The sequence below is a fragment of the Oncorhynchus mykiss genome, chromosome 27, assembly GCF_057628025.1.
Source record: "Oncorhynchus mykiss isolate SJ-2025 chromosome 27, ASM5762802v1, whole genome shotgun sequence".
NCBI classification, from domain to species: Eukaryota; Metazoa; Chordata; class Actinopteri; order Salmoniformes; family Salmonidae; genus Oncorhynchus; species Oncorhynchus mykiss.
In genome coordinates, this window is record NC_143048.1 from 29,873,476 (window position 1) to 29,886,529 (window position 13,054).

General features: G+C 42.0%; 2 protein-coding genes across 8 annotated transcripts in view; one reads left to right on the forward strand and one right to left on the reverse strand.

Annotated features, from left to right (window-relative positions):
- Positions 1 to 5,138, forward strand: part of LOC110507909 (glycerophosphodiester phosphodiesterase 2) — a 107,185-nt gene extending 102,047 nt beyond the window's left edge. For 2 of the 7 annotated variants that reach the window (XR_005039957.2, XR_016492483.1), the window contains 3 exons: positions 2,635 to 2,747; positions 3,077 to 3,353; positions 3,617 to 5,138. Coding sequence is in view for 4 of the 7 variants with exons in the window: in XM_036964705.2 (XP_036820600.1) it covers positions 1,232 to 1,246; positions 2,635 to 2,747; positions 3,617 to 3,702 (214 nt within the window). In the remaining 3 variants the exon portion in view is untranslated. Of the gene's footprint in view, positions 1 to 1,231; positions 1,247 to 2,634; positions 2,748 to 3,076; positions 3,354 to 3,616 lie in introns of all 7 variants that reach the window. The other 5 variants (XM_036964705.2, XM_036964706.2, XM_036964707.2 and 2 more) reach the window with 3 other exon arrangements.
- A 1,106-nt stretch (positions 5,139 to 6,244) lies between these two features.
- LOC110507910 (heat shock 70 kDa protein 13) lies at positions 6,245 to 12,706 on the reverse strand. Its single transcript, XM_021588329.3, has 5 exons — positions 12,582 to 12,706; positions 11,998 to 12,338; positions 10,060 to 10,273; positions 9,318 to 9,485; positions 6,245 to 8,240 (listed from the first exon to the last, which is right to left on the reverse strand). Exons 1-5 carry the CDS (start codon positions 12,604 to 12,606, stop codon positions 7,651 to 7,653), a joined length of 1,338 nt encoding a protein of 445 aa, XP_021444004.2. The 5' UTR covers positions 12,607 to 12,706; the 3' UTR covers positions 6,245 to 7,650.
- Between the last annotated feature and the right edge of the window lie 348 nt (positions 12,707 to 13,054).

Below are 13,054 nucleotides of genomic sequence, written 5' to 3' on the forward strand. Positions count from 1 at the left end.
ACAAGCACACATTAACAGAACTCTGCATACACAGATTACCGTTTATATTACATTAATTAGGGTTTCCTAAAGGGAAGATTAACCATGATTCTTTTTAAGGTCATTGTTGATCTTCGACAGTGAATCCAAATCAAATCAAATTTATTTCTATAGCCCTTCGTACATCAGCTGATATCTCAAAGTGCTGTACAGAAACCCAGCCTAAAACCCCAAACAGCAAGCAATGCAGTGGCTAGGAAAAACTCCCTAGAAAGGCCAAAACTTAGGAAGAAACCTAGAGAGGAACCAGGCTATGTGGGGTGGCCAGTCCTCTTCTGGCTGTGCCGGGTGGAGATTATAACAGAACATGGCCAAGATGTTCAAATGTTCATAAATGACCAGCATGGTCCAATAATAATAAGGCAGAACAGTTGAAACTGGAGCAGCAGCACGGCCAGGTGGACTGGGGACAGCAAGGACTCATCATGCCAGGCAGTCCTGAGGCATGGTCCTAGGGCTCATGTCCTCCGAGAGAGAGAAAGAGATAATTAAATTCACACAGGACACCGAATAGGACAGGAGAAGTACTCCAGATATAACAAACTGACCCTAGCCCCCCGACACAAAAACTACTGCAGCATAAATACTGGAGGCTGAGACAGGCTACTACAGTGTTTTATTCACCCTCCTCTCCCAAATAACTTCAGTGAAAGGCAAGAGTCCTTTAGCAGAGGAATACCATCCAGCCAATGGGAATACAATTGTGTAGTGGGTATTCACAGGCCATTTTCCAGCAAGTGTGTTAAAACACAGGGATGGATGAAAGTGTAATTATTTGATAAAGCTCATTTACAATGTCAACACGATGGCTTGGAGAATCAGCTGGAGAAGTATCTCTCGTCAACTTAACAATGTTTCCCCTTGCAGTTCTTTGTACTTTTAAGTAACATGAAACCAGAAAGTATGCTTCCTTGAAAACTCTGAAAGACTGTAGGAAGCTGTTGCTATGGGAGTTTCTCTATGAATTTCACTTTCCTTCCTGAGCCATGTTGTGGGATGGAGGACAGCAGAGCAAGATCTCCATCCTCTAGTCTTATGGTGTGGGGTTTGCTGGCCGCTGCAGCCTTCTAAACTGACCTCAATCTCTCCACCTTCTTTTGTCCTTGTTCCCTCCTCTTCCTCCTTTTTCTTCTTCCTCTCCTCTGGCTGATGTGCATGCTCCTCTTCTCTGCTGCATTCTGGCATCTCTCAGCTATCACATTATCAGGTAACTGGGTCAACTCTGACCCACTCTGCGTTTCCTTTTTCTCCCTCTTCCACTCTCTCCATTTCCCTTTATAGACAATTTTGCTGTATCATTTCATCCTTTCTGTATACCTCATCCTTTAAATCTTCTGTTTCTGTCTTTCTCTCACCTGTATTGTTGTATTTCACTGCTGCCACTTCTCATTCTCCCCACTGGAGGAGAGAATAAATACAAGCGAGCCTACCAGTATTGGCCTTTTAGTGGCAGACCGCAGTACTTTGTCCCTCACAGCACAAATGCTTGTGTTCACTTTTATCCATGTTGAGTTTTACTGTTTACATTATCGACCGAATGACAGTCTGCAAATTAATTATAGAATTGTATTAAACAAGGAAGAGCTCTTTTCATTTATGGTGTTGATTTGGACAAAAGCTCTGCTTTGCTGTTTTTTTAAGTGCATTGATGCATTAGCCAAGACACAATAATGCTAATGTAATAATTTAATTTATGTGCCTCTATTTGTTAATTACCATAACAAAATTATGTTGTGGAAGTAAATCTTCTTGCCTCCGATATTACTCCAGTTAGTGTTGTGATGCTCAAAGCTAGTCACAACCAATGATGTATATAAACCCTGGATGGCTGATGCTATGTATTGGCCATTAAGAGGCAATGAAGCCACCGGTCGGCCATATTTGCACGCCTTAGTAGGCACAGTCCTTCAATTAAATGTGATCAAGGACAAAATTACATGTATTTAGGTATAAAAAAATATATTTTTATGTTTAGCTCACATCATATAATGTATGAGTATGCATTAATGTGTCTGTAATAGAATAAATGTGGCCAAAATGAATGTAGACTTTAATAAAGCAATTTCTATAGCTTCCCTACCATTGTAAAACATATTTAGGGAGTGCCAAGATGGAGGCACGGTGGCTTCAACACAGTGCCCACTTTCAGTTATCTAGTGTATATATAAATCATTGGTCACAACTAGTCAGTAAAGGATCACAACTAGTCATTAACTGAAGTACGTTCTTTCAGAGAAGTGGAGAAGTCTTTCCCTCAGACTCTGGTCTATTTGTACATGTCCTTATAGATTCAGTACAGCAACCAACTTCAATATCCGTCTGTTTGCTTGGTGTTATTTTGAGGTCAGCCAAATAGAAGTAGAAGAATTTGAGGCAAAATGGTGTCCAGGGCCCACACGTTGACCTAGAGTAGCAATCTCCACGCAAAATGGCCGACACATTTTGACATGCCTTTAGCTCCATATAGGACAGGTCCTTGAGACCAGAGGCAGAAGTACTGTGGTATGACCAGAGGCTCTATATCAGGGCTCTCATATAGAGCAGGTGAACCCTGCTCTATATGATGTCCTGCCCTCTGTGACCTTTCCTCTCCAGGTGGAGGTTGAGTGGCATGCACAGCTACAACCCTGAACAGATCATGCTGAGTGCCGCGGTCCGAAGGTCCAGCAGAGACCTCAACATCATGAAGGAGAAACTCATCTTCTCCGGTAAGGAAGGACCCCACAGAGAGGAGAGCTGCACTGCCTGTGTTTATTGTATTGTGTGTTTGTTTCTCTGGCTGTGTCCCAGTACTCTGAAATGGCTTCCCCTCCTTTTCTCATCTCCTTATTTATTTACCACTGATCTGATGACATTGGATAGATGAAGTGGATGCCTGATTGTTTTGGCCAGCCATATTGCTTTCACCTATTAATCAGTGGTCACAGAAAAGGAGACAAGGAAAGGCAGCCATTTTAGGAGTGTCTGGGAATGTCAGTGTGTTACCCTATCCCAGCATGCATCTCTGAGTGTTTGTAATGTAATTATCCTTCCCAAGGTCAACCGCAGTAGCAGTCTCAACCTGTGTGTGTGTGACCTGCACTCCTCTCCACCTCCACTCCTCTTCATCCTGCCATCTCTCCATCCTCCTCTGCCTGCTGTGACCATTCGTTCGACCATTCCTCCTCCATTCCATCCCTCCCTTCCCCTCTCTCTCTGCCTGCCCCGCCTTTCCCCCTCTCCTCCCCAATCACCCACCAGAGACCTGTGTCATTTAAAAGGGTGCCTAGACAGCCCACTGAGACCCACCAGCCTCTCCTGGTGGGTGGTGAAAGGTACGTCTGATGAGGGTCTTCAATGACCATCAGTCAGTCCAAACCACTCTAGAATAACCACTAGTATGTATAGTCACTTAGAAGAGATAAGTGGTGACATACAGAGCAAACCTAAGGGATTTCTCTGGTGTGGTTTGGATATGATGCTGCAGTGATATTGTTTTGGATGATCTGTGTATTGATGTGGTCTGTGTTGTACACTCCATCAGTGAAATACCCTGTGAACACTGACTGTGATGTGCCTTCTCTCTTCTGCCTCCCAGAGGTGAGCAATGGTGTGGGCAGTGCTGAGGACCTGTACATGGAGAATGGCTTCGACTACTACAACAACGAAGGCATCTCCCATTGACTCTTACTCACCGAATGTGAATCTACTCACCTAATGTGACACCCGACTCTACTAGCATGTGGAAACTGAGTAAATTAAGACTTCCAAGTGACTGTCTTGTGATTGGGCTTATCTATTGTTATGATTACTCTTGTTTTACTCAGTGTATCCAGATAATTATTGGTTTGTTCCTCCTACTTACTGACTGACTGATTGACAGGCTGCTGTATTGCTGAAGAATCCAAGGCAAGCACCACCCATTCCTTTGTACATTCTGTAAATGGGTTTGTTTTTCCTTGTTATATACAATGTGGGACTAAATGCACTTTTTATTGATGAACTGATTGATTCGTCAGATCTGATCTATGGCCTCTTCTCCTCACCTCTGTGGGCAAACTTGTTGGCTCGAGTTCCACATCAGGATTTCAACATTCAGTGGAGAGTCATGCATTTTATTTATATTTTTTACCAATTTGTTGGCCAGAAAAAAGGGCAATTTAAAAATATATTGGTCCATTTATATATATATATTTACTTAAACCTCCCGTGTGCTGGGATTGAATGGGTTCATGGGCCGGATCTGGCCCTCGGCCGTAGTTTTTCCCACCCCTGCTCTAGATGCTTGGAGCCCTGGTCCAATGCTTATTTGTTTGTTTCTACACTGTTATTTGGATTTCTTGCAGTCACTTTATAGCACAGCCAATTCTTATTATTTACAGGAATTACTATTTGTGCAGCATGCTCCTTTTTCTTGCCTTTGGGCGCTATTCTAATTTCTAGGAACAAAAAGAACATGAACAAGCTGTTTACAGAAGTCCTGCCTTCTCCCACTGAAATAGTTACATGATGTAAGATAATGATTTGAACAGCATTTCCAAGCATATGATATACAATACTAAGTGACTTGTGGAGCTGTGCTGTCTCAGGCAGAACTAATGTTTACTCAGTGTTTTCGGGTTCATTGTGAATGTGTTTTGATTTTTAAAGGATGTGTACAGTGCATGTATTATGTAGAGATTTCACCCCTACCCTCAGTGTGCAGTCCTACATAGTGTACATATTACAGATGTTTTAGGTGCTATGGCTGGCTGAGCATTATATTGGAAATTTCATTCTGATTATGTATAATAATAGCTATAGTGTTGAAGAGTTTCTGAAAGTAATTGAAATACTTTGCTGGCCCAACTTCTCAATGGCATTTGAACTCGTGGTGTTTGAAAAGCAAAGTGCATCAAATCAATTGGTTTCTATAGGGGGACATGAAAGGGTGTCTGTGATGAGATGAAGTGAGGTGTGTTATATTAACTGTGAACATAAAGCTGGAGGCTGTTGAAGGGGTGACGCTGAGTATCATTATAGTTCACACAGGGTCAAGGAATGGATAGACTTGTGTTCATTTACTCCTTTGGTATTTATGTGCCTCAGAAGTCAATAATTAAAATGCTTCTGATACCGAAGTGATGTACTTTGTGGTATTTTTGTAGCTAGAACGTAACTAACAAACCATTTAGGTTGGCGTTACTGTTGACTGTGTAGATTTAGCTCATATCAACCATATTCCTACTGAATGTGAACGCTTGATGTACAGTGTCTTCAGAAAGTATTCACACCCCCTGACTTATTTCACATTTTGTTGTGTTTCAGCCTGAATTTAAAATGGATTCAATTTAGATCGTCACTGGCCTACACACAAAATACCCATGTCAGTAGAATGTTTTTTACAAATGTAATTAAAAATGAAAAGCTGAAATGCCTTCAACCCTAAATACATTTAGGAGTAAAAAGTGCTTAAATCACATGGACTCAATCCAGGTGGGCAAAGCTCTTAAACTCACCCAGAAAGATGCAAATACTTTCATCGCTGATAAAGGTGATTCTAACAAGTACATTTGATTTATGTATTTCATTTTCAATAAATTTGCAAACATTTCTAAAAACATGTTTTCACTTTCATGGGGTATTGTGTGTAAAAATCTATTTAATCCAGGCTGTAACACAATGTGGAATAAGATGAGGGGTATGAATATTTTCTGAAGGCACTGTATGTTATATTACTGGCCCATGCCAGTAACTAACACCATTGTAGATCTCTGTTATACTGACATTATTTCCCCTCAATTATGGAGTGAGGCGACAGGTAGCCTAGTGGTTCGAGCGTTGGGCCAGTAACCAGAAGGTTGCAAGATCAAATCCCCGAGCTGACAAGGTAAAAATCTGTCGTTCTGCCGCTGAACAAGGCAGTTAACCCACCGATAGGCTGTCATTGTAAATAAGAATTTGTTCTCAACTGACCTGCCTAGTTAAAAAAATATAATAATTAAATGGTGATGTTACCACATTGCTGAAGAAGCTAGTGATGATGGTAACTGGATGTTACAAGATTTTAGCACTCAGTGTTCTGGGAACATGATCACAAATGTCCTTTTTACCTTCCACCTGTATTAGAAAGTCAGTCTGTCATGGGATGCATCTGTTGATATTTTCCCTTACTTCAATGGCAATGTCTGTCTGAATGGATTTGTTCGTAATAAAGCTCATAAAGAAAATACAATTTCACGACAAATTCAATAATGGTATTTAGGGAAATTCTGAATGTTTTGTTGAAAAGCAGCATGTAGCACAAGCAGATATCTAATGGGACCATATGAGAGGGGTGCTTTGAAGAATATAAGCAAAACGTGCAGTACAAAAATCTTAAATTACGTACTCAGAAATTCCTATAGCACATCACTACAGAGAACTGCAATCAGTACATTATCTGAGGCATGTTCAAGGAATGCATACAGTATTTACAGTTGTCCGCTGCATCAGCCCTGACTAGACTGGTATTTTGGAATGTACATTCCCTACATGAGATAATTAGAATTGACTAATAGTAGTAAATTATCAACCAACATGTTTGTTCTCCAATGCCATGGGCTCTAACAGCCATTACTCTACAACCAGCGGTCTTGTGGCACACGGTAGCACGCACCATAAGCCTTGGGTCTTTTTATGGCACTTACAATAAGTACTTCTATATACAGGTAGCTTAGTGGTTAAGAGTGTTGGGCCTGTAACCAAAGGGCTCTGGTTTGAATCCCCGAGCCGACAAGGTGAAAATTGTCAACATGCTCTTGAGCAAGGTGCTTCATCCTAATTGCGCCTGTAAATCACTCTTATCCAGAGTGTCTGCTGAAGTACTAAATGTCAGACCGTGTACTCTGTGATTCTTATAATTCAATTGCACCAGAATGATGCTGGCTAACAAGTTCTATCATTTTCAAAGTGCAATATTTAGCCCAAGTTGGTATGCCCCTTATTTTGACAATTCATCAGTTATCCAATACAATACCGACATCTCGCTAAGCTGAACATAGTAGCTTTACATTCAAGCAGTAGCCTAACAATATGTGCAAACATATTTGGTCTAAAACTCTAATAGAATACTGCCCTAGTCAATATGACTGGTGGTAGTTCATATCAGGTGACTTAAAAGCACAGTACAGCTCCACACAACCACAGCAGCTCTCTGAAAAGGCACAAGTGTGTTGTCATCCGCTGAAAAACAAATACTCCTAATGTGCTGTACCCCCCCACCCCCACCCCCACGCAGTACAAACACGCTCGCACACATGCACAGACATACGCTATAAATAAATAAATTGCTGAAGGTGTATTGGCTGGTCACAGTTCGGTAAAAATAAAGGTTGTTCCCTGAATTCAATACCATTTCAATCTACCACAGTTGGTCCAATAAATTGGGCCAGCAGTAAACAAGTGATGGTGTAATTTGAGTTTCTCTGTGAAAATATATTCCAGTATCTATTATTAGAGCTGAAGAAGATCATATTTTAACCTCATAGGACTATTGCACACGTGGTGAAGATGGAGAAGGACAATTAACAGTTCAAATGCAGACCATCCTTTAATATGGCAAGTCTCTGTCTGGTGGCATCCTTATGTCCATTACCACCTCTCTAGACTAGATCAATTGAAGTTGGTCTTGCGGAGGTGTCTGTTGGGGATCTCTATAGCGCTGACCTGTAGGGGCCAGGAGCCCCCCATGATGCCAGCCTGGATGGCCACCCCGGTCACCACTGCCAAGTCTGGGTCCACTGAGGTGTTGGGCTCCTTCCCAAAGTATTCACTGATCAGCTTCCTGATCCTAGGGATGCGGGTGGAGCCTCCCACCAGAACTATCTCATCCACCTCCTCCTTCCCAAGGTGGCCCTCGGCCAGCACTGTCTCTACAGGTGCCAGAACCTTCTGAAAGAGGTCGTCGTTCAACTCTTCAAACAGCTCACGGGTGATGACTGCTTGGAAGATGACTGGGATTGGGTCCTTGGCGGGCCCCTGTGGTGGTTTCTTGGGGTCCCCTTGGGGCTCCAGGTGCAGGGGTACCCTGAGGTGGGCACTGAGCTGCAGGGTGAGGTTGAGTTTGGCAATCTCCACGGCCTGGCGGAGGCGGTGGATGTCCTCTTTGAGGGTGGGGGGAACGCCGTACTGCTGGCGAACCCTCTCCATGGTGTACTGGAGCAGCCTCTGGCTGAAGTCCTGCCCCCCCAGCTTGTTGTTACCTAGGAAACAAGGGTCATTCTGAGTCCAATAATACTATTAATATGTTAGTAGTATTGGGATAAATTCCATTTAAATTCATTATCATGTATGGTTTGAATTAATTGTGCCAATATTAAATGGTCCTCCAACTATACTGAACAAAAATATACATTTAACATAGTGTTGTTGGTCCCTTGTTTCATGAGCTGAAATAAAAGATCCCAGAAATGTTACATATGCACAAAAAGCTTATTTCATTCCAATTTTGTTTACATCATTGTTAGTGAGCATTTCTCCTTTGCCAAGATAATACATCCACCTTACAGGTGTGGAATATCAAGAAGGTGAATAAAGAGCATGATCATTACACAGGGGCATCTTGTGCTGGAGACAGACAAAAAAGGCCACTCTAAAATGTGCAGTTTTGGCACACAACACAATGCCACAGATCTCTCATGTTTTGAGTGAGCGTGCAATTGGCTTGCTGACTGCAGGAATGTCCACCAGAGCTGCTGCCAGATAATTTAATGTTAATTTCTCTACCATAAGCCGCCTCTAACGTCATTTTAGAGAATTTGGCAATACGTCCAACCGGCCTCACAACTGCAGACCACGTGTAACCACAACAGCCAGCTTCCTTACCTGCGGGATCATCTGAGACCAGCCACCCAGACAGCTGATGAAACAGGAATATTTCTGTCTGTAATAATGTTATTTTGTGGGGAAAAACTAATTCTGATTGGCTGCGCCCCTTGCCAGTCATGTGAAATCCATAGAGTAGGGCCTAAAGAATTGATTACAATTCATTGATTTCCTGATATGAACTATAATCGTTGAAATTGTGTTTATATTTTTGTTCAGTATATAATATGGCAAATGTTCCACTTGTACTGCCCACCCTTATCCAGAGTGACTTACAGGAGCAATTATGGTTAAGTGCCTTGCTCAAGGGCTCATAGAAAGATTTTTCACCTAGTCGGCTAGGTGTTGTGATTACTCGTGGTCTGCCACCCTACCTACCAGAAGAGAAATGAAAGTGACACCAACTAAACCATGCGTAACTACAACATGACAAGGAGTTGATTATAGTGTCCTACCTGCCATGGCTCTGGTGAGGAACATGCCCCCTTGTTTATTGAGCAGAGAGACGTCCAGCGTTCCTCCTCCCAGGTCTACCACCAGTACGTTGAACACGTCCACCTTGTGTAACCCATACGCCATCGCTGCAGCCGTGGGCTCGTTGATCACACGCAAGATGTCCAGTCCTGTGTGGTGTAAACAGAACAATCATATGTTAGTTACAGTTCTTACAGTATGGTAGTGTAGATTTGGTCATATCTTTGAATTGGCTGTCCAATATTCTACTCATGCTCTCTCTGTCTATAGAATAAGTAGCACAGTTATGGGCATAGAGCAAACACCTAATTACATCAGGGATTGACATTAAAGTCTAAGGTACATGCCCACCAGAATTGTTTAATTAGCTGTAATCAGTAAAAAAAAATAAAAAAAATAAGAAATAGAACGAGCTCAGCTCACCTAAAACTGTCTTTCACTTACACAATGTGGAGGAACCAGAAAGATCCGTTTTAAGATGGGAATTGTTTTCACTTATACAACAACAAAAAAACACCTCAGCAGGCTCAACTTGGATGACTGCTCAGTTTTCTTGCCCCAAGCAATAGGGCAACCCTTCATGTCAATCCCTGTATGATTAACTGTTTCTTAATGAGAACACAATAAAAACCTAAACAGTGTAAGTAATTCCTGTAGCAGTGTTAACACATCAAATCAGATATTGTATGACTGTTGATACAGTTTTGCCAGACAGAGACTGACCGGCCAGGTTGGCAGCCCTGATGGTGTAGTTCCTCTGTCTATCATCAAACTCAGCAGGGACAGAGATAACAGCCCTCTTGATGGGGACACCCAGGTGATGCTCCGCCATCTTCCTCATCTTCAGCAGCAGCCGAGAACCAATGAACTCGGGAGTAACTGTGAACGTCTGGTTGGTGGTGACCAAGAACTCTGCACTGCCATTGTTATTTATCACCTGAAAGACAGGTATGTTATTAGAAATGAAAGACAGCTGTCATTGATATAGCATATTTATACACCTGCAATCACACAGCTTATGCAGCCAAATGCTAATGCTGTATTCAATCATTTTCACTGTGGTGTATTGACTGTCAAAGTAACTAAAGGAGTATGTACTGTACAGTTGAAGTCAGAAGTTTACATACACTTAGGTTGGAGTCATTAAAACTCGTTTTTCAACCACTCCACATTTCTTGTTAACAAACTATAGTTTTGGAAAGTCGGTTAGGACATCTACTTTGTGCATTACACAAGTAATTTTTCCAGCAATTGTTTAAATACACTAAGTTGACAGTGCCTTTAAACAGCTTGGAAAATTCCCGAAAATGATGTCATGGCTTTAGAAGCTTCTGATAGGATAATTGACATCATTTGAGTCAATTGGAGGTGTACCTGTGGATGTATTTCAAGGCCTACCTTCAAACTTAGTGCCTCTTTGCTTGACATCATGGGACAATCAAAAGAAATCAGCCAAGACCTCAGAAAAAGAATTGTAGACCTCCACAAGTCTGGTTCATCCTTGGGAGCAATTTCCAAATACCTGAAGGTACAACATTCATCTGTACAAACAATAGTACGCAAGTATAAACACCGTGAGACCACGCAGCCATCATACCGCTCAGGAAGAGAGATGAACGTACTTTGGTGCGAAAAGTGCAAATCAATCCCAGAACAGCAAAGTACCTTGTGAAGATGCTGGAGGAAACAGGTACAAAAGTCTCTATATCCACAGTAAAACGAGTCCTATATTGACACAACCTGAAAGGCCGCTCAGCAAAAAAGAAGCCACTGCTCCAAAACCACCATTAAAAAAAGCCAGACTACGGTTTGCAACTGCACATGGGGACAAAGATCGTACTTTTTGTAGAAATGTCCTCTGGTCTGATCAAACAAAAATAGAACTGTTTGGCCATAATGACCATCGTTATGTTTGGAGGAAAAAGGGGGAGGCTTGCAAGCTGAAGAACACAATCCCAACCGTGAAGCACGGGGGTGGCAGCATCATGCTGTGGGGGTGCTTTGCTGCAGGAGGGACTGGTGCACTTCACAAAATAGATGGCCACATGAGGAGGAAAATTATGTGGATATATTGAAGCACATCTCAAGACATCAGTCAGGAAGTTAAAGCTTGGTCGCAAATGGGTCTTCCAAATGGACAATGACCACAAGCATACTTTCAAAGTTGTGGCAAAATGGCTTAAGGACAACAAAGTCAAGGTGGAGTGGCCATCACAAAGCCCTGACCTCAATCCTATAGAAAATTTGTGCACAGAACTGAAAAAGCGTGTGCGAGCAAGGAGACCTACAAACCTGACTCAGTTACACCAGCTCTGTCAGAAGAAATGGGCCAAAATTCACCCAACTTATTGTGGGAAGTTTGTGGAAGGCTACCCGAAACGTTTGACCCAAGTTAAACAATTTAAAGGCAAAGCTACCAAATACTAATTGAGTGTATGTAAACTTCTGACCCACTGGTAATGTGATGAAAGAAATAAAAGCTGAAATAAATGACTACTATTATTCTAACATTTCACATTCTTAAAATTAAGTGGTGATCCTAACTGAACCTAAAACAGGGAATTTTTACTAGGATTAAATGTCAGAAATTGTGAAAACTGAGATTAAATGTATTTGGCTAAAGTGTATGTAAACTTTCGACTTCGACGGTATGTACTGTACCTTGAATGGATAGCGAGCACTTTCCTGCTGAAGGAGATCTTGTTCGAATATCTTTCCAATAAACCGCTTGGCATCATAGATGGTGTTTTGAGGATTGTTGGCGGCCAGATCCTGACCCTCGTAACCGGCGAGAACTTCGGTAGGGGTGAACGACACCGCACTAGGGATGCTCTTCCGCCCCTCCTCATCCCCTATCACCTCCACATCCCCGGTACCCGGGTGGAATACTCCCACTGAGCAGAAAGTGGTCCCAAGATCTAGGCCGATTACTTTTGGTTTCGGTGGAGGCAGATAATGTTGGCCCAGATAGCCAGCTAGAAAAAGAGCCAGAATGACCGATCCTGCGACATGGAAGATATAGAAAAAGACGTGGGTTTAGGTATGTATGTTGTTTACGTAGCTAGCTCGTAATTAACCTACTTATTTACATATTCACTCAGCGTTGACAGTTTGACACATTTTCAGCTAATTGACTACTAATAATGATTTAGGTAGCAACTAACATGCTTGTCAGCCCACTTGCTAGCTAGCTAAACAGCTGGTTGCACAACAACAAGCACACGTTACGGTTAAATCTTACTTACCGATCATAGACATTTCCCCAGCCATTGTCAAGTACTGATCCCCCCCGAATTGAGACGTAGTAAAACGTAATCTAGGCTAATATGTTGTCACCGCTTGACGGTCGTCACTAGTTACCACATCCACTAAGTCATAAACCCCGCCTATTTGTAACATGTATCTTCTTAAAATGTGATTTTAAACCTAACCCTTAGCCACACCGCTAACCGTATGACTAACCATATCCTTAAATTAAGACCAAAAATACATTTTATGTTATCATGAATTTTTACGATGTATAATTTTGTGACTGTGGTAACTAGTAGAAACTTCTCGACGGATTCTCCATTCAGAGTCATGTGGACAATCCACAGAACTACACGTCACCATTAAAATGTGGTAAGCATTTTCTGGGTAACGTAGTCCAATCCATTCGTTATCGCTTATACATACACCAGATGAGAAAGCAAAGTAACAAACTTTCCCATGAACACTA